At 29.5% G+C, this 24658-nt stretch overlaps 1 protein-coding gene across 1 annotated transcript in view; it reads left to right on the top strand.

The window, feature by feature from the left end:
• The first annotated feature begins 577 nt into the window (after nucleotides 1-577).
• The window catches only part of LOC129960640 (uncharacterized), a 389931-nt gene continuing 365850 nt past the window's right edge, over nucleotides 578-24658 (top strand). The window contains exon 1 of the mRNA XM_056074188.1: nucleotides 578-2015. Coding sequence (XP_055930163.1) covers nucleotides 1356-2015 — 660 coding nt within the window. The 5' untranslated portion in view covers nucleotides 578-1355. The remainder of the gene's footprint in view (nucleotides 2016-24658) is intronic.

The raw sequence follows: 24658 nt of genomic DNA, 5'->3' as shown, positions 1-24658 counted from the left end.
TTGATTTTGCTGTGAGAAACATTTTTGCATGCAAACTCGCCAACACTTGCAAAGTACTACTTTTCCGCTTAACTCAGTGTGCACACTGCAAGCTTGTCACTTGGTAGAATGTTTCAAACTTTTTGAAAGTGCATTCTTTCGGAACTTAGAAATATTTGTAATTCCTGCATTCAGACTTTAGTGGGACTAATGAAATTTGAGTTGGATTAGGATCAGGCAAAGAAAAGGTATGTTACCACATGCAAAAATTGCAGATGACACGACGCTCTTTCTTATAAAAATGAACATTTTTGTTTAATTTCCAAGCAAGTTTCAAAATTTTTTTTTATCGAAGTTGTCATATTTTTTTTTGAGTTGAAAAAAACTTAAATATCAATAATGTATGATTTAGTTCTTACTTTTCAAAACATATATAAATTTACCATTTAGGAAAAAAATTACTTTTCATTATTTATTTTTAAGTTAAGACTATTTTCTTTGTGATAAATAACTTGTGTAGTTGTTTTTATTCTTATAAACATACTATCTAATTAGAATCACTGAAGCTTTAATCTCAAACATATCATTTTTCCAAAAACTGTTGCAAAGAACTTATTTTTGTAATCGACCATTTTATTTACCACTATTATATAAATAATTAAAACAACTTCAGTTATCCTTTAGAGACACATGCATGTTCTGTGTGATGAAATGCAAGTGAACGGCCTGTTAGTTTAGACTTGTTATGAGTATCATTCAACTTAAAAAATTAGTAAAAACAGGGAATAAATGGTGAGATATTTTTTCTGAAAGAGAAACTTTGATTATTTATTGCAACAAAATAACAGCTATTTTCACAGCATATGAAATTTAGCGCATTCATTTTTTTGCATATTTTTTGGGACAGTTTTTGAAAGTATTTAAGACTATAAGTATTGCATTGCTTTTTGCTTATTTGAATTTGATAATTCTCTTGGAAAAGATGCATTTTCTTCAGATATAATGGAATTGCAAGTGTCAAATTAAAAACATTTGAAGAAATCAAAAATATATGCGCATTGAAAGCAATATAAATTCTTGAAAATCATGATGATCTATATTTCAAATCTGTTGGTAAACATATCTCGGACATGGAACTGAAGCATTAAGAAACACATATCTTTTCTTCTAGTGAAGTAGTATAAACTTCTGAAAAGAAAAGCACAGTAGCTTTTAGAAGAAACATAAAGTTCTGCATTTTTCTTTAATATTGTGAGACCAACTTCAGCATTTGGAAACATTGCCCTGTTCTTTGAAAAATGCCGTTACAATTCCATATATTTGCGACACCGCGCGAGCAGACTTTTTTCATAAATTAAGTTAAGCGTCATGAAGCTATGGCATCTTTTGCTAAGCATCTCAGTACCCACCTTTACTTCCACATGGAACGCAACCACCATAAATCAGGAAGTCGAAGTAGTCAACCAGGAACTTCTGGCTTTACTCGAAGTGATCTACAGCACTCGCCAACCACACAAAGACCCCGAGCTTGGAACAAAGAAAACAGTACGGGTGATCTCGAACCAAGAGGTTATAGCGGCTACAGTGGCGAGCTTGTACCCTCTTATGATGATTCAATTAGTGCAGGTAGTCCCCGACATATGAGCTCTGAACACAGAGGCAGCATCATGGGCAATGATTGGCCAGAAGACTATTTTAGTTATAGTCCTTACCTTTTAACACCCGATTTGTCTTCGAAGTCAAGGACACGTAGGCGTCATAATCGAAGATATGCAAGTTCTTCCGGTAGATATGAGGTCTCACTTGATGAAGATGATGACTATGTCCATCCCATGACGGAGCATCCAAGAATGAGACCTCCAGAACCTTCTTCTCCAATAATGGATCGAAGACATCTGCCACCCATTCCTCATAGTCCTGCAAGTAGAGATGGTCGTGATGACTTTGTACATCCATCCGTATATCCTGATGAGCTAGAACAAGATTGCTTCATCGTGCCAGCTCACATGAGGGGACGATTTCTGCCTGTCAAAGACGTGAGTATTAAATATTTATATTTCTTTTTACAATTTTAGGAAAATTGCGTGACCTAATATTGAGCCCAATGAAAAAAAAAATGGTAAGTTCATTAAAATGATTCCATGATTTTGAGGCGAAAATCTAATTCCGTTTTAATTTAAATAAACTATATTTTTCTGAAGATTATCACTTAAGAACGACTTGTTTTGAAAAATTTTAATGATTAACAGAAGAATTAATAATAGTATAACTTATTTCATATACGAACCTTATGAGGTCAAAATATCTTACAATTAATTTCTGTTGGTTCTTAATCTTATAAGAATACAAATTATAATAAGATTTCTGACACAAAATGATTGAGGACATTTTCTATTATAAATAAGGCTTTATCGCGTTTATGTTTATATAGATTTATAGTAAAGATGAATGTGTGTACGTGTGTGTGTGTATTGATGCTCTACAGGCTAAAGTTTTGGCCTACAGCTACCAAATTAGCACATATATATCTTGGATAATATGCACTTTGGAACAATTTTTTTTTTTGAAAATTAAATTAGAATTGTTATTAATTAAAAATTTATCCGAATTTTGTGCTTTTTCCAAGATAATTTCTGAAAATATTATTGCACAAAAATGAATTTTGCACCGTTTCATTATTTAAAAAAGATAGTTAGTTCTATGATACCAATTTAATAATAATGTGAATTATTTCTGAATTTTGGCAATATTTAAAAAAAAAAAAACATTTTTTCCTTAATTTTTCAACAATAGATTACATTGTCGTCCTGAAGTTTAAACAGTTTTTGTTGTTTCATCATATATTTCTACATCATTTCTTTCTTCCAATGTTGAAAGCTGAAGAAGAAGGATTCGAATTAATATTTGTGTTGTTTACAAGCCAAAAAATTGAAGATGCAATATCGCAAAATTTAGAATAGATTCGTAGGATATTTGCGTTTTTAATACCGCTAAAATGTTATGGAATTGAATATTCCATACCTTTACTTGTGTGTGTATATATATATATATAAAAGAGATAGAGTAAATCAGTAATAGTAGCTCGTCTGGGATAATTTCTTCTTTACACCGGCTTACTTTCACTTTTCTTGTTATTTGTTCTCTCTCTCTATCTTTCTGTATATATATATATATAGTCTGTGACGTGTAGAATGTTTTGAAGAAACAGTATTAGAGTTCTTGAAAGATTTTTATTGTCCACGATTTTTATGAAAAAATTAAATTTTTTTGAATATATGTTTTTCCATACTATGGAGCGCACGAAAATGGGTACTGGATGAGAAAACAGAAAGCGCGTATATGAGTATGCGTGATGAAGACAATAATAGCATTAATTAAACAAATGCATACTGTGGCACATATGAAATTTAAAATGTGAAATCATTAAATGAATCCTGCGTTTTGTTTCAATTAAACAGTTAAGGAAAAATTTTACTGCATACTTTATATGAGGAAACAATAATTAAAAATTTCGGATGTGATTTCGTACTCAGAAAGTTTTAATGATTTTAAATTAATGGATGAGTTTTTTAATAGAGAAACTCAACTGGGGAAATTCAGAATATTTTTGATAAAAAGGTTGAAAGCATATTAAAATTTAAGATGATTTCTCTAGCTATTGTTCCCTTTTGCAAATATAACTGTGGAAAAATAAAGAGAAATCAAAGATTTCTAGTCCTCAAATGTTAAAGATTGTCGATATAGGAATATATGCAACTTCGAAAGACAATGGCTTCCAACGTGATTATGCAGCTCCAATGCTCATATTTTTATATATTTACTAAAATTACTGAAATTCAGCCAGTCATCTCAGATGTCATACTAATAAAAAATGAAGAGTAGAAAGCAATTAGTTCAAGGGATGAATCACCCAGACAATAAAATTAATCAAGAAATTCGATTTCATAGAGTTTCATTTTTCTTTATTTGTGCAATTTTTAATTTTCAAATTCAGTTTTGCATGGAATGACCCAATATGGTATGGCAATTCAAACATAGATTAATCCAACAATTTCGGGATGTGATTAGTTTATTACAATAAAAAAAGATTTTATTTTAATTAAAATAGAAAATAAGAATTATTATTTAAATCTTTGAAACTAGTTATACAAAAGATTTTAAATGACGTGAATAATTAAAAAAATCACTCCATTTTTCTCTTTAAATATGTATGTCCGAAAATTTCTTTATTTTGTTTATTTCCGTATTTTTCTCATCACTTTTGGCTAGAACTAATAATCAAAAACAGAGTTGATTAGTTTCGAACATTTGATGAAAAGTATACTTTACCGATTTGATATGAAAGCTTATTTTTAAAAAAAATGTATTTGAATTTGCTTCTGGAAATTTAGCAATTTGAAGATCAGCGCAGCAAAATGAACTTCTTTTTGAAAAAGTAAAGAAGTAAATTTTGGAATTTGATAAAAAATCTTCTAAAGTTTTTAGTAACTTCTCTGATTTAAAAGTCTGAAAAACACACCTCATAGAATCAAAATTTAGCTTCTTGACTTTTGAGTTTTTAAAGAAACAGATAATTTATTAGATTGTCTTTGAAATGACGTTACAATAAAGATTTGCAAAATCCTCGCTGACTCATACCTTTGAATCTAACAGAGAAAATTTTTCGTGCATCATAATGGCGCATTATATTTTTTTTATTATCAAAATACTTGCTTAATCTGTGTATTTTGCATTTTAAGCAAAACTCTTAGGAACGATACAGAAAGGTAATTGCAATTTCTCAACTTTAATTTTTTTTTAAATCAAGAAAACAACCAAATAGCAGTCAGTATTCTTCAATAAGGGTTTGTGTTTCGACCATAATCTAATAGGAAAGCATTTCGCATACCTCTTCAAATTCAAAATATTTTAAAAGCTGTTTACTATGAAAACATATGCTTGGTTTGGTGCGTTTATAAATCGAGTGAACTCATTTGCAACACTTTAGAAAGAAAATTATGGCTACTACCAGGAAAACTTTTCCTAGAAGGTGATTCTATAATTCAAAACGCATTTTAAAGTATTCTGTAAATTTTCAGTCCTTACGAGGATCAGATGTAAGAATAACTTCTTTTCCTGTTAATCATATTTATAAAGATTTTCATTTACTTTAATATAAGGCTATTAGCAATATTTCAAATTTATCAATTGTTATAACATTAAAGCAGGGTTTTTTAATTTCTTACTAGAGCTTAAAAATAAATTTATATAAGGAATGTAGTTAATTCTAAAACTATGATTTTTACGGAAATTTTTTTCATTTATTACAGGGAAACCTTTTTCACTTCGAAATTTAATTGGATCTTTGAATGATATTAATGGAAGCTAATTATTTCCGAAGTTTAGTTTTAATGCGGAATTTTGTTCTGATGTCCTTTTGCAGAATTTCAGAATTCTCTTACTATTTAATTTGTAGAGATGAAGTATAAGAGCAAGTAGTGAATTGAACAGTGTTCGTTTTTCAAGTAAGAAAACTAATTCTTTTACGAGAAACCTTTAAAAACCCTGAAATGAAAATCGTATTTTGAAAGCATCGATCAGATATCCTCCTTTTAAAAATACCAATTTTTACTGTCGAAGAATCGAATTGCCCAGACTTCTATGGATTCGTTTTCGATGTAATTTTTTTTTTCAAACCATGGAGACATTTTATCTGATAAATTGTTAGAAAAAAAACTGAAAAAAGGGAAAATTCCGTCAATCAGAAAGTGGATATAAAGAATCACTATTATATGCATACATTTTACAACCATTACACGAATTTATAAAATGAAAAACTGCTTGTATCAAACTAATTTTGTGAAGAACATAGTTGTAACGATTCATAAAAATGTCTGCACTAAAAAAAACCATAGCTGTCAAAAGAGTTTCTGCGAGAACATTTTTGCCTTTTTTTAATGTATGACATCCCCTCCATTACGAATCACAAAAACCATCGCTGGGAATGTATGTTAACCTACATTTAGGCAGTCTGATTTTTTTCTATTGTCAATATGCACTTCTTTTCGCCATTTCGAATTTCATAAATCAGAAAACGTCAGAATCCTACATTTTTGAATGCAGGAGCCTAAAAATATAAAATTCGCTAAAAATGTAAAATTCGAACATGGCTCCTGTTTGCTATATAGTTCAGCATTTAGTCATTGTTTTCGAGTTATGCAATGAAAATCTTTTAAAGAAAATGTTTACCAGCATATACTGGAAGAAGAATATTTATGCATTTATTTCAACAATTTAGAAAAGCATTTTTATTAGCTCACCTGTGATACTTTTTGAAAAGATACTTAATAATTCTTTAGAAAGACGAAATTTTGACGCCCACTTAATTAAAAAAATTTAAACAATCTGAAAAAATTTACAATTTTGCGATATGTTTTAACATATTATTAATTTTGAGTATTTCGAAACTGAAATATACTTTATTCAACAGGTTTTTTGTATTAAAATATCTTTAAAAGTATTCCAAATGCTGGAATGTAACATATTTTAAAATAAATTAATACTTTTTTAAGTGAGAGAAAAAAATATCATTCAATCGTACAGTAAAAAAAGGAAAAATATTTAATTTATTCTAAAGAAAAGACCTGTTAAAATTGGCCAATATATGAAGAAAGATTAAAAAGTAATACTAAGTTCAATTTATTAAATCAATATTTTTTCTTTCAAATTTTCTCAATTGTATAACTTTCTCTACTTATATGAAAATACGGGTCATATTTAATTCCAAAGTTTATTTTTGAAAGCTTGAATTAATTTTGCAAAATACACTTCTCCATATGATTCACTGAAATAATTTTAATAAACGAAGAATAGTTGTAGCAGAAATTTTCCGTCACCGCACAGAAGAAAAATTGCGAACTAAAATGAAAAATCTGAAAAAAAAAAAAAAAGAGTTATTTTGGTTCGATCTTATCTTATTTTGGTCCGATCTTAGGATTATTTTATTCGATCTCTCATATAAAGGACTTTATTCCTTAAAAAATAATTTTGAAACTAATGGAACATCTGAAAGAGAAGGATATAAAGTCCCTCGGTTGACGTCAGCACCGAAGAAATTACATTTCTTCTATTTATTTCAAAAGTTGGAGATGGAAAAAAAGAAGTCCAAAATTGAAGTCTAAAACCACTTAAAGACAGGAAAGGTTATTTGTTGCAAGAAAGCGGAAAATTCAATTAAAAGCTCTCTTAATATTTGAGAATGAAATAAACTAAATTTATTTGACTTTGAAAATCTGTGTTTATCTTTTCTTAAACCTTAAAAAGTACTTCTTCGAAATGCTTTTGATCTTTGGAACTACGGTATTTTTATATTTTGAGCTTATCTATCAAAGTTAGCTTACAAGAAACCATGCGTGAAATGTTTTTATTGGGATATGTTAATCTATTTGGAAACCAATAAACAGTAAAAATTTAATAGTAATTTTTAATTGAGAAATTTTTGCATATATTAACCCTTTTCACTGGGAAAAGTAATCTGATGCATAATTATTCACCTAATACAAAGGCTTGTTCATTGTCCCGAAAAATAAATATATATAATTGTTTGAAGTTGAATTTCCTTGAAAAATTAATCCACATCTTTTTACCACTCTGTAGACGTTTTTAACAATCAATATCGAAAAATAAATAAATAAAACGTCAAAATGATGCATAGTTTTGAATGGTGAGTGATATGCACCATACGAGTGCAGAAAATTAAAATTAATAAACTGTCTTTTTTTTTTAAATTTTAACTTTCTAATGCTTCTAAGCGCAATTAACCCTTTGTAAGGCCATGGGAAGTATGCTTCTCACCAAATTCATCTGTCTTTGGGTGAAGTTACGTAGTTTGGCTTAAGTTCTGACAAATTTTTCAATAAGACAGAAACTTAGATGCTACAGTTCCTTGTCTCACACAAAATGGTGTGTCTTGATTTGTTACTTAATTATTAAATTAACACAATAAATTAATTAATCAAATTAAATTTATCTGATAAATTAAATGAATCACTTTCCTTAAGCCAGTCTCATTCCTAAAAATATTTTACTACACTCATGTCCAAAATTAAGGTCACAAACAAAAAATCTGCGAAAAATGAAAAAATATTCATTGTGTTGCCACGAAATTTGGCACAGAGGTACACTACAATGAAAGAAAGAACATAGACGCATAACAACATAGAAATGATTTTAATTAGGAATTAAGAAACAGTGTATATCAAAAAATGTTACATTATGAATCAGAGATAAAGCATTTATCTCGGGAAAAACTTGTCTAATATGGAGTGTGACCACCGTGCACTGCTATACAGGCTTCATAACAAGCTTTCATACTGTTTATGAGGGTTTTAATAAATGCTTGGGGCAACAAAGACCATTCTTACAAAAATGCGGCTTTCATCTCTTGGGGGGGGGTATTAGGAGGGGGGTTACGCTGTGCAATGGCTCTTCCGAGACCATCCCAAACATGCTCAATAGGATTGAGATACGGAGACCTCGAGAGCAAGTCCATACGTCGAATATTCTCTTCCTCAAGAAAATCATCAACGATCTGGGCTCTGTGTGGACGCGCTTTATCGTACATAAACATGAAGTCTGGGCCAAAAGCACCCCGGAACAACCTCACATAGGCTTTAAGGATCTCATCCCAATAGCGATATGCACTGACAGTACCCCCATCGAAGACTTGCAGTGATGTGCGACTGCCCAACATTATGCCACCTCAGACAAGAATTCCTCTGCCACCAAATCTGACGATTTCTTTTACGTAGGAGAGATGATAGTGAGTTCCTCGCTCTCTTCAGATGAAGATTCGACGAGTGTCACTCTGTGTGGTAAATCTCGACTCATTACTGAAAAGAACACGTCCCCATTCTTGCTGCGCCTAAAACTGATGTGTTCGGCACCACAGCAACCGGGATTTTCTGTTGGATGCAGTCAACTGGTCGCCGGGCATAAAGGGCCCTCTCTGCTAGACGTATGTATACTGTTTGTCTGGAAATTCTTATTCCAGACGCAGCAGCAAGGTCACGAGCAAGTTGAGGAGCCGTTATCAGCCTATGCCGTCGTGCGCTTAATGCCAAATAGCGATCCTGTGCAGGCGTCGTTGCTTTGTGCTGGCCTTGGCCAGCCTTCCTGGTTACAGTACCATTTGTTTGGAATTGATTCCACAGCCTGGATACCACTTTCGGTGCTACTTGTAACCATCGAGCCACCTCCGCTTGAGACTGCCCAGCTTCAAGCCTGACAACGGCTCTCCATCTCAAGGAATCATCTAAACGATTATGAGAACTCATTCTCATTGGAAACAGGTTAAATTTTTTGTTTTAATGCAATATTCACAAAATTGCAGGCAAAATTCCCAAATGCCTAAACGGTCTAATTTCAGTAGTTCCTCAAAAACTAATGCTAAACAACATTTTTTCCCACAACAAAGGTTAATATCGTGTTACCGGTCCTTCACAATATATAAAATATAATTTGTTTAAAATTTACTGGTAACCATTTAGAATTACTTTGAAAAATACTTTTGTGACCTTAATTTTGGACATGAGTGTATATTATGACTAGAAAAAAAATGGCCTTTTAAAGGGTTAATGACGCATTGAAATGCAGCAAAATGTGTAATTGACACTTCTGAATTGCGCAGCATTGACAGCATTTCAATTTAGCAGACGAAGAAATCAAATTTGCCATACTCATTTTCCTCAGTTTTGAACCCATTATTTTTCATTGTTTCTAATATGAATTTAAGCATGGTTTAATCATGTATTTTATTCATGATACGATAACAAAAACCGTCATAAATGGTTCATTTCCAATTGTCCCATTTATAAATATATGTAAATCGAACAATATAAAATTTTTCTACATATTTAGCTAATTATTCCATATAATACTATTTCCAAATTTTCTACATATTTAGATAATTCTTCCATATAATACTATTTCCAAATTTTCTACATATTTAGATAATTCTTCCATATAATACTATTTCCAAATTTTCTACATATTTAGATAATTCTTCCATATAATACTATTTCCAAATTTTCTACATATTTAGATAATTCTTCCATATAATACTATTTCCAAATTTTCTACATATTTAGATAATTCTTCCATATAATACTATTTCCAAATTTTCTACATATTTAGATAATTCTTCCACACAATGCCAATTACGAAGACTTTTCAAAGTCATTCTGTGAAATTTAACACAACTCACGTATGAAACGAAAATTAAATATAAATGCAAACTGATCAATCTCCGAAGTAATTATCAGTGGCAGTTAAAGAAATACCACTAAGTGACTTGCATAAGATGTTTTACTGACAACCGGCACACAAGTTGTTAAAACTGTTTAATTAGGGTTTACTCTAAATTGCAATTAGTCCTCGTTGTAGATGGCATAAGTTTTCCATTGAAAATTCGAAACTGAATTTTCGAACTGAAACTATTTTAGAATGTTCCAGTTGTAAGTTAATTTGCTACTTTGCCTCAACGCTATTTATTAACTTACAGTCTGTTGGATATAAGCAGAGACTGGCAGCTTTCTAATGAATAAATAGATAGCACCGGGCGAATCATTCGCTGTCTGATTTAGCAATTATATAAACTTTAATTATTTAAACTTTAAGCAATTATATAAATTATATAAACTAAACTGACTTTTGAAGAAATAGTAATTATCTTATAAAGCTAATAATTAAGTTTTAACATACTAGATGTTTTTTTTAATGCGCAATTTATGACAAAAGAAAACTAATATTTTTTGAAAAGAAAAAAACTAATTCTTAATTAAAGGCATTATATGCGTGGCAACTCTTTAAGTTGAAAACGATTTTATAAATGAATTATTTTAGAATCGGACAAATTTTGAACGATGAAAAACTGTTTCCCTTTTGGAAGTTCTTACAATTATCTAGAATATGTAAAACATATTATATATAAAATAAAATAAAAATATATCAATGACCAAAAAAAAAAAAAAATGTGAAAATAAGTGTTACTGATCATAAGTAAAAAAAAAAAAAAAAAAAGATTGTAATGCTACAATTTCTTTACTGATGTAGTATTGTTGATGAAAAAAAGTCAATCTAAAAGTCACCAACTTTATAGTTTAGCATTTTACTGAGACAAATTAAATTTATATTGGAAACGTATCACTCCTTCCTATGTGTAAGTACTTCATATGAAATACAAATTCAAATCTCATTCCCTAGTACCATTTTTTTTTATAAATTACATAATATTGAGTGAAGATGCGTAAAATTTTGTAAAGATTGAGTAATTGAGTAAAGATGCGTAAATAAGTCTTATTCCGTAATATTTTTTTTTAATAAATTACATAACATTGAATAAAGATATGTAAAGTCTTGTAAAGATTGAATAATTGAGCAAAGATGTTTAAATAATCCGTAATACTATTTTTATTATAAATTACATAACATAAGGAATTAATTTTTTTCTCATTTTTAATCGTTCCCTTATAGCATTAATTTTCCTCTAAAGTTTGTTTATTTTATACTAATATATAAATAAGGGAATTAATCACTTTCTTCCGTTCCTATTTCGTTGATTTTTATGCTCTATGTAAATATTTAAAAACCAGCTTTCTTGAATAGTTTAAAAAAAATACATTTGAATTTTTCTCCGAATGCAGCATTGTTTTTATTAAGATAAAGAAAATGTTCTTTTAAATCAGAGTAGATTAAGACAATATTGTAGAAACTCTACATTATTGAATATGCCCGTGCACACACTCATATCCAAAGAGAGAATCATTGGTTTACTAGACGTCCAATTTTGCAGCTCCAGGGCCATTTTGGGATGGGCCTCGAAGTTTTGAGCCAAAATCTGATGACAAAGTCTACGCTGACGTCCATCTGTTCTCCAGGATTCCTGTCTGAGCTAGTGGGAGGGCTTTCGGCTCAGATGGATTTGACGACCGCCAGGTTCACTTGATGCTGTTTATTGTGAAATGAACAGCGTAGTATTGTATTCTGTTCCAGCAAGCCTCCGAGATGTCAAGAAAATAAGCTATTCACATAAAACATGTTTTCTATAGTATACTGCTCTTTTTTTTTTTTTTTCTTCTTCACAACAAAGATGTTGTCTGAAGTATGGTTAAGTTGCAAAATTTTTAAAAGCAACGAATTTTTTATTGAAATTGTGATTATTAAGTGATTATGAAGCTTAACAATTATGAGCTTAGAAAATTAAAAGACTGGTGATCTTAAAGTATGCTCTGTGGCATATGTTGACATTTATCTCTGCGTTTCAGAAAATGAGATCTCCTTTCTTATTAAAGCATTCTAATTAAATAAAACTGCTTTTTCAGAAATTCTGCCTGATTTAATTAATTTATGACGGTGATAATTACGATTATTAAAATTAGAATACTCCGCTTCTTGAAATACCATTGCATGGTAATGTATTAGAGGAAGAATTTTTTTTTTTCGTTTTTATGGCATCTTCCAATAAAATTAACTACGTCAAGTTCATTGCTTATTTGACAAAGAATAATGAAAAACGGATCAATATGCGAGAGGAATGAATCGGTGAGTATCTACATAAAAAAAATGAACCCCTTCCCTCCAAAAAAAAAGATAATAATCTTATTCTTGGTCTGTAAATAAGAGTTAGGGAATTTTAGTAGAGAGGTTTAGGGAATTTGTTCTTCAGATCAGATTTCTTCCAGTAAAATTACATCTCGCGATGATGCCTTCTGTTATCTACAATCAAGTTTTCCTCACATCTATTTCCTTCTGTCTGAGAACATGTAATAATTGATTACTTGAGAAGATGAATGTTATACAATATTTATCCAGAAATATTATTCAGACGGATATGCAGAAAGCTTAGCTGAAATATTTGCTTAGAGCCTAGACTTAACTAAATGTATCTTTATGTAACAAACCTTTCCTAATTACAGGAGAATACACTTCTAATTTTAATTTCCAGACATAGTACTATATTATAATCAACCCGCAGATTGTTACAACATCACATATGGGAGTTCGCATATATTAACATAAATGTCAATTTGAGGATTCAAAGCTCCCTTTAAAAGAGGAAAGTTGATATTCCATTCAGAAGCAATTTTACTAAAAAGGCTGTCAAAAATTATGATACGAGGTGATTATTTTTTAAAAATAAGATCCAATTGTTAATTTCATTTGAAATTTCAGATGTGCGTGGGAATATAAACGAGTGCAATCTCACGAAATTCCTTGTAGAGAATCTAATACTACTTGTAACCAGTTTGCTAATCTATAGGTTTTGCATTGCGAAATTAGGTGAACTGTTGAAAATCAGACGTCTACAGATTGTGAACTGTTGAAAATCAGACGTCTACAGATTGTGAACTGTTGAAAATCAGACGTCCACAGATTGTGAACTGCAATCATTTTGATTTTTAGCAGAAAAAAATATGAAAGCTGCAAACATTTATTGCCAGGTATATAGGATTTACGGTAACAACAATGAGTAATAGTGAAGTGAAAAAAGGGATGAAACTGTTCAAGGAAGGTGAGGAAAACGCTTAAGTCAAATCCGGTTCTTATCGTACATGCGTCATTGCAGATGATTTGATGCAAGCAGTTGACGATAAGAGTCATGCAACAAAAGATTCTTATTGACTGTATTACTGTATTGACAATGATTTATTGACTTAAATACTGTATTGATGTGCTCAGTGAAGAATAATAATCATAGACTGACTGCTCCGATCCACCCGAAGGCACACGGAAAAACTTGAATGATCGAACTACTGCAACAGCAACACTGACGGGAAATGTGGTTGAGTCCTAAGGGCCATCACCGGCTACCGTACAACCCTTCCTTAAGGAAATACGTCCCGTCATCGATGGGAGGTAACCAATCCCTACCTTTCCGTATACCCACAAGGTTGGCGAAAACCAACTACCATGCCGAAAGCTTCTCATCCACAATTACGTGGTGCCCCCCCCGTGGAACCAACGAGGGACATAAAAAGGAAACAACGAAATGCGCTTTATCATTATATTTTTACTACAATGACGAGGATTTATTATTTATTATTTTTTTGCCTTAATGGACAAAAATGGAACTGGTTTCTTATTGCGAGACCATAGGAAAACTTCATTTGGCGATATAGAGCTAACTAGGAATTCCTTCAGGCGTTGTAAGGTCGTTGTAACTACAGGTCGATGTAAGATCACATGTTTCGGCTCAAACTCAAAATCCTATAAAATATTTTGGTTTGGAGGTATTCGATATTCAACCAGACAGCCCAAACCTTGCACCTACCGATTACCCTCTTCTTCCATTTGAAGATCTTTCTGATCGCCAGATGTTTAGAGACTGTCGTGGAAGTAAAAAATGACTGCGAATTATTTTTTATCACCATTGGTGGCACCACCAAATATCTGTGAGAATATTGGAAACTTTTTTTTCTTCACTAGGATAAATATTTACAACAATGAAATTATGAAATAAATTAGAGAATCATATGTAATATAAGAAAGTAAATAATGTTTCAATTATTTTTTACTTGCTTCATTTTTATTTCAAAACGGATCTAACTTAAAAACAATTCTCGTACATTTTTTTAAGTTATAATGAAAATGTTGACTGTTGGTCGCAGACAGATTCATGTGAGAATAGTTTACTTTAAAATGCAAACAGACTTCATTGCTATTTTCATTTTGCTTCCTATTGTTCCCTTTCGGTTTCAAAAGGAAATTGAATTTCAGCTTTTCAAGACAACATTTTATTGTCTGTATAGCAGCGAAGATGGCAATTTACACGAAAATTAGACTGCATTCTGGGAACAATGCAAATGAAAAGGCATTCTCTTTCAATTTGAATGCATTGCTTTGAAAACTCCGTCTGATTTTCGTATAAGTTCTTATATTCGCTATTCGGTTTGTAATCATTTTGTACGTCGCTTGATTAATAATTTTAGACATGTTGTTGAAATGACGTTCAACATTGACGTAACTGCACCTATGTTATAATTGGAGTCAAGATATATCAGAATGGTTCAATGAACACGAATGTTATAGTCTACAATGCATATTTTGATTACTTCGTGTGCACTAGCAAAATTCTAAAAGAATTCTGATTTGCTTCTATCGGCCGATTTCTTTTAATGCTTGTAAAGATGAAATTAATTTTCGTTGATTTAATGGTTTAATAGAGCTTTAAAATTTTGTAGAGTTGTAAATTCTAGATGACAGTATAATATTTTAATATCTTTGGAATTTAATTATCAAATAAACTATTAATTTGAATCAAATTGTGATTCCATTTGGTAATCGCTGCCTGGTAGGGAATTTCAAGAAAATTTACTTTCGGTATTTCATGATAAATTTAATATTGAAATGCGAAATGTATTCGAGATTAAAACGTAAAAAATTCTGAAAAATGTTTTTTTAACGAAAGCATATTTTTATTAGCATGATAAATGATAGAAGGAAATTTTGAAATCAAAATTGCGAAAAATAAATTCATGAAAGTTTGAGTCGGTGAAAACCACATGGAAAGAAAATAAAGCCTTGATAAAAATCATAAGAAAGAATATTCTTAAACACTCACTAAAATTTAAAATGTATTATGAATGTAATTAACATTCTAAATTAATTAAATTATTTTTATAATTTTCCTCACTCATTTCCGATTTATGATTTGACATCCAAATTTTAAAGAATAGTAATTTTTTACTTTAAAAAACATTAATAAGAAGTCTGATTTTAATTTTTAAATTATTATTAATAAATTTGTAGTTTTTAATTTGTATTAATAATTTATTATAATGTATTTTGTAATTATTTTCTTTCCATACTTATTGATAAATTCGTTTTTTTTTTTATTTTTCGGTTATGTTTGTTAAATTTGTTATTTTAAAAAAATAGATTTATAATCTTGGTTTTCATGTTTGATTTGAACATTTCTCTGAGTATATCTTGAATGCTAGCAATACTGGATAAAGATCGTAACTGCATAGTTTGCTGATTATTTCATCTTCTCATTTAAATAAACAAAACCTCTAATGTCGCAATTTCTTGGCAACCAGCACTAAAAATAGCGTTACATTTAAATACTTATATTAGCAAGAAATTTAAAAATATGATACAAGAACTATATAAAATAAAACTAAATTCCACTATTCTCTTGTTTTGAGCTTTTATATTTAACCAGAAGTGAAAAAATCTGGACCCCTTTTTCAAATATTGCCCATATGTGATTATCCAGAAGATAAAATAATTTCTATTTAATAATAATCCTAATAATTTTTATTTAATTTCCCGATGGTTTTTCTTTAGTATTTATTCAGATATTTCACAACCATTTTCAAATTGTGCGACAAATATATTGTATATTCGCTTATAACTATTTCTATATGTAACACTTCACTCTTCGATATATTTTATATTTATTTTCATACTTTCATTCTATATTGAGGGAGAATTTACCATATTTTTACTTGCTTATACATTGTGTTTCAAAATTTTATTTATTAAAAAAACTTTAATTATATTTTTTAGTGTAAACATCCCTACCTTTTTGAATTGTGTAACAAAAATGGAATTTTCATTTAAAAAAAACATGAAAAATATATCGATATTTAAAAATACTAGTTGGACAAAGCATTAATTTTGGATCGATTTTTTTTTTCAAAATTTCAGAAGAATAAAACATTATTAATGCATTTTCAAGTATATTTTTCAATCGTTGAGACAGCAGAATGATAAAATTTTGTTGTCTAAGAGTTTATGGAAAAGTTTAATTGTCTCGGAATTACAAACTGCAATAAGAAACTGATAAAATATGTGACATCAGATTGCCCCGACATATTGGTAAGCCTTTTCGATATTATATGCCCACAAAGGAAAGCTAACTGCTCATCAACAATGTAAACAATGCTTTTTAATGACATAGTCACATTTTGGGAATTTATTTATTTTTACTTTATCGTCTGTTATCAATTTTTAAAGTTAAAAATCTGAAGAATATTTATTCTTGACTCACTTCAAAAAGCTGAAAACTAAATCCATTTATAATCATCGATTTGATAAACTACTTATAAATTTACATCTTAAATAATCTTTAGTGATCATTTAAAATATTTAATTTAACCCATTTTGTACTTAGATATAATTTGTAGTAATATTTGCTGTCTTTTACCTCTCATACATAATCAAAGCAAAGACAATTAGATTTTGGTTCATTTAGCTAACCATAAAAATTTTTCCAGATGAATTCCCCATCAAACTGCCATCGAATTAGTGCTGGTACATGACTTTTCTGGACGTCTAATGATTCAAAGAATCATCGTATCGTACCATTCTACTTATTATTAGAGCAGCATAATCAATCATGAAATCTTCTCTTTAGAGGATAAGCCTTTAATTCATTGTCCAGTCTTCTAGATTAGTTACCATCCAAAGAGTATTATTGACTTTTGGAACACGGCTCTATAGTGTCTACTGTTTGGAACAATACATTTTAAATGTAATTTCACGAGAAATATTTCGTTAAGAATGACTTCCCAATAAAGGCAAAACGCGTTTCATTTGTAGAGAGAGAGATGGAGTTCGTATTCATCCGGGAGTGACATATTTTTCTTCGCCACAATTACTGTTCATTTGACTGCAAGAGATAAATGACGTTTCTTGGAATTCGGATAATTTGCCTTAGTTCCTGCAAATACTCATTTTTCAGTTTTTAAACAAACAATTAGAGATTGTGGCAAAACCGAATCTAAAGGGACAAGTACTCGAAAACTGAAGCAAAGGAGAATTCGGAGAACTTATGTCGATTATTTGTGGTTGTCAATATTATATTAAAGCGTTTTTATTAACTTGTTTTCTGCTCTGTCTGTTTACAAATTCTGTTCTGTGCAAATTTGGCAATCGGTTTTAAAGTTTCCCAATGGACTAGAGACTTGTTACTTTAAACATAATTTAGAACTGTATGACAACTTGCTTTCTTGTCTGTCTATATGTTTATTGTTTCAGCGCAAATTTTGCAACGGATTAAAAACTTTTACAACACACAGATGGCGCCATGCCAAGTTGTTAGCTCATCGGGACTTTAGTTTCAAATAAAAGATTAAAACACAAGATTATTAAAGTTTAAAATAGTTAAACTTTACTTTAATAGGACTTTAGTTTAAAATAAAAGATTAAAAAAGCAGAAATTAATTATTTAAATAAAGGATTTTAATGTACCACATTTTCAGAAAGATAAAAAGTATAAATTAATTTCTCTTAATACCATCTAGATTTATGATCCAATACAGATTATATTGAAAATATTTGATAGTGAATTTTTAAATTAAGTTTTAAAATTCACTTTTTAAAAATTTAATTTTGTTTAATTCGGCTGATTTGATATATTACTAAAGGTTAAAAAAATACAATTAAGACTGATTTCAGATCATAATTTATTGGGACATATGATTATTAATAGAATTTGATTACAAGAGCATTTTATGCTCTTGGTATAATTTTTTTAGACTTCTAATTCAATGAATTTTTTTGAGACATTTATAACAGAAATCTTTCAATTTATGCAAAAATATGAGGACTTCAATGCAAATAATAAATTCTATTCCATGTCGCATAAATATATTTTGTGATTTTTATAAACTATATACATTCAATAGTGTGCTTTGTCTCAAAATAAATGAACTGTATGTTCTATGTCAGTAATTGTAATGTGATGAATATCAAGTTAGAATGCATTTTTGTGAATACTTTAACATGATAAAATAATAAACATTAATAAGTCACTTAAAAACGACGAAGAAAATCACGAATTTCACGAGAAGTAAATGCAGGCATTTATTCGTACAAATCATCGTTTAAATGTTCATGAGATTACTAAAGATCTAGGCATTAGTAGAAACCTTTTTCACACAATTTTGATTAACAATCTACCCACATATTACATTGCATGACAATTTGTCGCCTATATCTTGATAAACAAAATTCAAATCGTGTCAGCAATTACTTGATGGTTTAAATACAAACCAAAAGTTTATGAAACATGTTGTAATATTCTATGTGAATTGTCTATTGTCCTGGAAGTTGGAACTTACCTTGAAATATCGACAATATGAAAACAACTGAAGATATAGAAGAAAATTCACAGTGGAATTTATGTGGGATCCCAGAAATCATCCAAGGAATAGAAGATGCATTGGGAGCAGAGTGTATATAGAAAGACAGAGTAATTTAGATTAGACTAATCTCATTAAAAAATTCTTTGAGCAGTTATTTATTTATTACAAAAATTCTAAGCAATTGTTGATTTATTACAAAAATTCTTTCCTTTTTAGCACATTGTATTTGGTTTTTTTAGAATTGGTTCTTTATATACACAGAACGTGAGAGTAATTTTTTATATTTACAGTTTGGATCATATTAAAAGAAGATACATTTATTTTTCCTTAAAAAGAATTAAACGATAGAAATATTAGTACCTTTGTTTGTGTGCTTCTTTTATATCTCCAACAAGTCGTCAAACAGATAAAATTTTCAGCTATATTAATTTGCATTCATGAATAAAGGTCATGTTCACTGGTGATGGCATACATTATAAAACAGAATTTAATACAAAAATTATATTGCTTTTTTAATAGAATCTTCCATATCACAAGAGAGGTTTTTTTTTACATTTACAGTTCAGATCATATTACAAGAAGATACGTTCATTTTTCATTAAAAAATATTCATGAATAGAAATATTAATACCTTTGTTCGAGTGCTTCTTTTATATCTCCAGCAAGCTTTCAAATAGATAAAATTACGAGCTATATAACTTTGAATTCATGAACAAAGCCCATGTTCATTCCGGATGATATACATTCTACTGACAAAAATTCTGAGATAAAAACTAATATTAAGCTTTGTTTGCAAAATAATTAGAAGGAAATTTGTAAAAATTAGCCATGTTAAGTAGAAATAAATTATCACATTAAACATAAAAATAGTCGCGGAGAAATAATTTTAACATCTATATATATCATGTAAGTTTACTGTTCTATGTTTCAATTTTATAAACTTGCAAAAACGGGGGATATCAAAGAAATTATAGAATCAATGGGGAATTATTATAAACAATACTTGTATTATAAATACAGCACAAAACAAATCAAATGAAAGATTCTCGAGCGAAAAAGCTTTTTATTACAAAACCATTTAAAAACCCCATTAAAATACTAAATGGAGTATTAACCCTCTTTCTGTGTAACAAATGCCGGAATAATTTATTTTGCCTTCGAAAACAAGCAAAATTTTTTTTCAAGTATATAAATACTGAACATTGACTCTTGAGAGTAAAACGATTTATCAAAGTAGCAACGAAAATATAAGTAATCAGAGCATGACGAGCGATAGTTCTGCGGAAAAATAAAGGATACATATGACCTCAAGGAATGGAAGATAAAGTATTTTCCCTATAGCTTTTGGGAATCGCTTTGTTATTTACATTAGTGTTAGAAGAAGATAAGAGCTTCTGTGGGGGTCTATTGTTATATTTTTCGTCATTTATAGAAGAATTAAAGCGTAAGTAAACTTGGATCTCGATGCTGAATCTATTATTCAAAGGAAAACATTATTAATAAGTTTTTATATTATGGAATATAAAAATTCATTGCAGATATACTTAGTCCATTTATTTGCGATAGATACACTAAAAATAATCTAAGGAATTATGTTTTATTGTCAATAAGAGCGATTTAAAATGATAAAAAAAGCTAAACTTTTAAGCTGGGCAGAAAAGAATGATGGAATTTAATTGAATTGATGAATAAACAAAATATACTATTCATATTTTGTTAGTCATTTTCTCTATGTAGAAAGAATTTTTCAACAATAACCTCGGATGTCTATTGAATTTTATAATAAATTTCCCCCAAATAATTGACAAACTTTACCCCTGAACGAGTATAGTTCAGTCAGAACTAACTTTAATCGACAACTAATTCCAAAACTAATAAACAACCTTATCCAATGAATTTTTATAGTTCGGTTACAGAAAATAATCATTCAGATTACAGTTTATAGCAGATTTTTAAAATGCTTAGAAAGCTACCATAATCTGTTTTTTCAATGACAAATGTTTCTGAGGAATTTTAGAAATCACTTTTCATGTTACTTTTAATAAACAAATATATAAAAGATAGAAAAATCAGTAGATTTAAATAGAAGTATTTTCAGTATTATTAAGAAAGTGGTTAGATTCCCTCTCCCTTTTTTTTTTCTTCTTTTGCCTGAATGGTTGTACAGTATGTTTCCTTGAAAATGGGTTATTTCTATTGTTCCAGTATTAATTACCGCATCTTCATAGAAATGATGTCGTTAGAAATGACTCGAAGAGATTTGTTTATTCAGATCGATAAACTGATTAACTGCGTTAATTAACATAGCTTATCCTCAAAAATTTTCCAATAAATCAATCAGGCATATCTTTTTCTTCTGTTCAGGCTTTACATAATTTTTAACATAATAATGCAAAACAATTTGAGTGTTCGAAGTGCACGCGCACGCACACATACACAATTTAGCATTTCCATCAATTCCACACAGAAAAATGTATTCTACAAAATACACGGCAAACGGTGGTAAAATATATTCGACTTTCCTTTATAAATAGGGCAGTGTTTATTGGCTTTATTTGAAATGCCAAACGATGTTTCTAATATTTAAATTATATGAAGTTACAATTTTATTTACAACACTAATAAATATTATAATTCACACAACTGGTTGATGATAATAAAATGTTAATAAAAATCGTTTGATAGATAATAAAATACATAAATAATTTGCAAAAATATAATCGTTTTCTAATCAGAAATTATGCTTGATAAAATGCCACAAATTTTACATTATATGAGTAAAATATATTTAATTTTTTTAAAGAAAGAAGACTACATTTTCTATAAAAATCATCCTATCAAAAATAAAAATATTTTTCAAATCTCGATTTTATAAGGGCAGTTAAATTCTATGAATCGACAGCGAAAATTTTGCAATTTGTTTATAAATATTTTGAAAACTATGAATCCCTTGTTTGAATCCCTGCCTGAGGGTGACCCATGAGACCCTTCAAGCCGGATTCATCATTTCTTTTTTTTTTCTTCTTTTTGCTTATATTAACTTAATATTTTAACTAATTTGGTTAAGTTCATCTGCGTTTTAGTTGTAGCAGCATTAGCGCTCTCTAAATACAGTTGCATCTTTTTTAGTTTGATTCAGAAATATTTTTTTAATGGAAATTTCATAATGTTTTTATTTTTGATTAATTTCTTGAAAACTATGATTTGTATACATGCAAACAATTTCTCGATCCGAAACGTAAAGTTGCTCTCATATAAAAAATTTTAATAAGTTACAATATCCTTCTTTTCCGTAATCATGTTAAAAACTTTCTTAAAAATATTAATGTTTTTTAAAAATTTTATTTCTTTTGTGTAGTAAGATGATGTTCTTTATTAGAAAGTGAAATTTTTAAAAAAAATATATAATGATTTCTGAGATATCATCAAATATTTATACGATTCATTTAGCAATGGAGGGGCTATTTGCAAAAGGTTTCATTGTCCGAGGAGCCATCGGACCATACTTTTTTGAGACTATTACCCAAGCAGGACCGCAGACCTGTTCCATAAACGCTCAAAGTTAGCATGATATGCTGAGTAGTTTTGTCATCCCACAACTTCAGCAAAGGCAATGCTTAGATAAAATTGTCTTTATGCAGGATGGAGCGCCACCACATATTGGTACATGAATGCAGCAACTGTTGCGACATCACTTTACAGAAGAAAGAGTTCTTAGTCTCTGTTTTCGTGTTGCATGGCCACCTAACTCCCCGGATCTAACCCCATGTGACTTTTTTTCTTTGGGGTTATTTAAAATCGAAGGTTTATCTTGGTGGAGTCTCGAACTTATTAGTTTTAAAGGAAAACATAACACGGACTGTTATTATTTTTATCTAAATAGTATTACACAAAATATTGAAAAATATTTCCATTCTTATGGATATAGGAAACGATTGTCAACTTCGGAGCCCCTGAAATTTTTTATATATACAGTGACAGAGAAGGAATTTTAATAAGAAATATGTAGTAAAATATTTTTTGTAGTTTACGGAATTATCTTTTTCGAAAATACACTTTAAGAGAAAAAAAACAACATAAAAACTTGTGGCATAAGTCCAAATGCGGAAACTAGTTTCCCAGATTGGATCACTAATTTTTTAAGTACAATTAAAGCAAAAATATTTTTAGTACAATATTCTTATCAGCGTACAATGTATGAATCCATATATGATATTTTATACATTTTATCAGTTTTATTCCTTTGTTTCCTCTCAAATAATGCATGCCTTAGTTTCTGTTTTTTTATACAACTTTTGATATCTATCATAATCTTTTATTTATTTATTTGCTTGGTCTTCTTCCACTTCAAATTTATTAGAATTTTTAATGATTTTAACTGATCTTTGGGAGTTCAGAATGATAATCCAATCAATTTAAACTATTCAATTTCGGCAACTTTTTGTGGTTCAAGCTGAGTAACCTTTCTCCTTATACACAAAGTGTTATATTAGAAACATATATTTTGCATTAACTCTAAAATGGTTATGGGTAAATTATTCAGACTAATTTTAACAGACATATCAGAATTTTGAAAAATTTCCTTTTCAGAGATTTCAAAACTCAAAAATAAATCAATATAATGTGGAAGGAATTTTGCCCCCATCTTCTTCAGTAGAAAAAAATCCTGTATCTTACCATCAAGTATTGGTTCAATTATCTATTTTTCATTAAGAAAAAACATTAAAGGATAGATATATTAATACTTTTGATTGGGAGGTTCTTTTATATCTCCAGCAAGTCGCAACTATATAAAAAAACTATACCTGCTTCTATTAGAAATATGTCTTTTGCTTTCTCTCTAAAATTGTTATGGATAAATTATTCAGTCTAATTTTAACAGTCATATCAGAATTTTGAAAAGTTTCCGTTTCACAGATTTAAAAAAAATCAAAATAATGAGATATTTCGCATTCATCTTCTTCAATAGAGAAATCCAAATCTTACTTTCAGGTACTGTCTCAAGTATCCAAATCAGGTGAGGAAGATTTAAAATAGGTTACAATTACCCTTGTGTAACATCTGTACTAAATTTGTGCCGATGAATTAATTTATAAAATAATAGAGCTATAAATTTTTACCTTTAGATTGGAGTCAGTCAATACAGTAATAAAGCTTAAGTTTTTCAATAGATTTTCATACATTAGGCAACTTTTCATGCAAAATAACGCTGATGTGGCCTGGTGGTAAGATTTACGCTTCCAGTTTAGAGAGTTATTATTATAAAGACGATCCGCCTTGGCATGAACCTTCACATGTCCAGAATTAAGCTTTTTCCCACTGTCAAGGGGAACCATCTGATCATGGTTTATAATTACAGGGTTCGTCCCAGAATAAACTTCATGTTGTGGCATAATAGGATGTTAGTGTAGCAAAATAAAACAACTAAACTATACAAAAATAAAAATGAGGGAAACTTTATTATGTTGTGGACTAATAATTTGGGTATATAAAAGTCAATTCAATTTGAATTTGAATGTAATTGCAATTTTGAGCGATCGTATTCCATA

Source organism: Argiope bruennichi, chromosome X2 (assembly GCF_947563725.1).
Source record: "Argiope bruennichi chromosome X2, qqArgBrue1.1, whole genome shotgun sequence".
NCBI classification, from domain to species: domain Eukaryota; kingdom Metazoa; phylum Arthropoda; class Arachnida; order Araneae; family Araneidae; genus Argiope; species Argiope bruennichi.
Note: the sequence above shows the minus strand (reverse complement) of the source record. Positions and strands in the feature narration are given on the sequence as shown.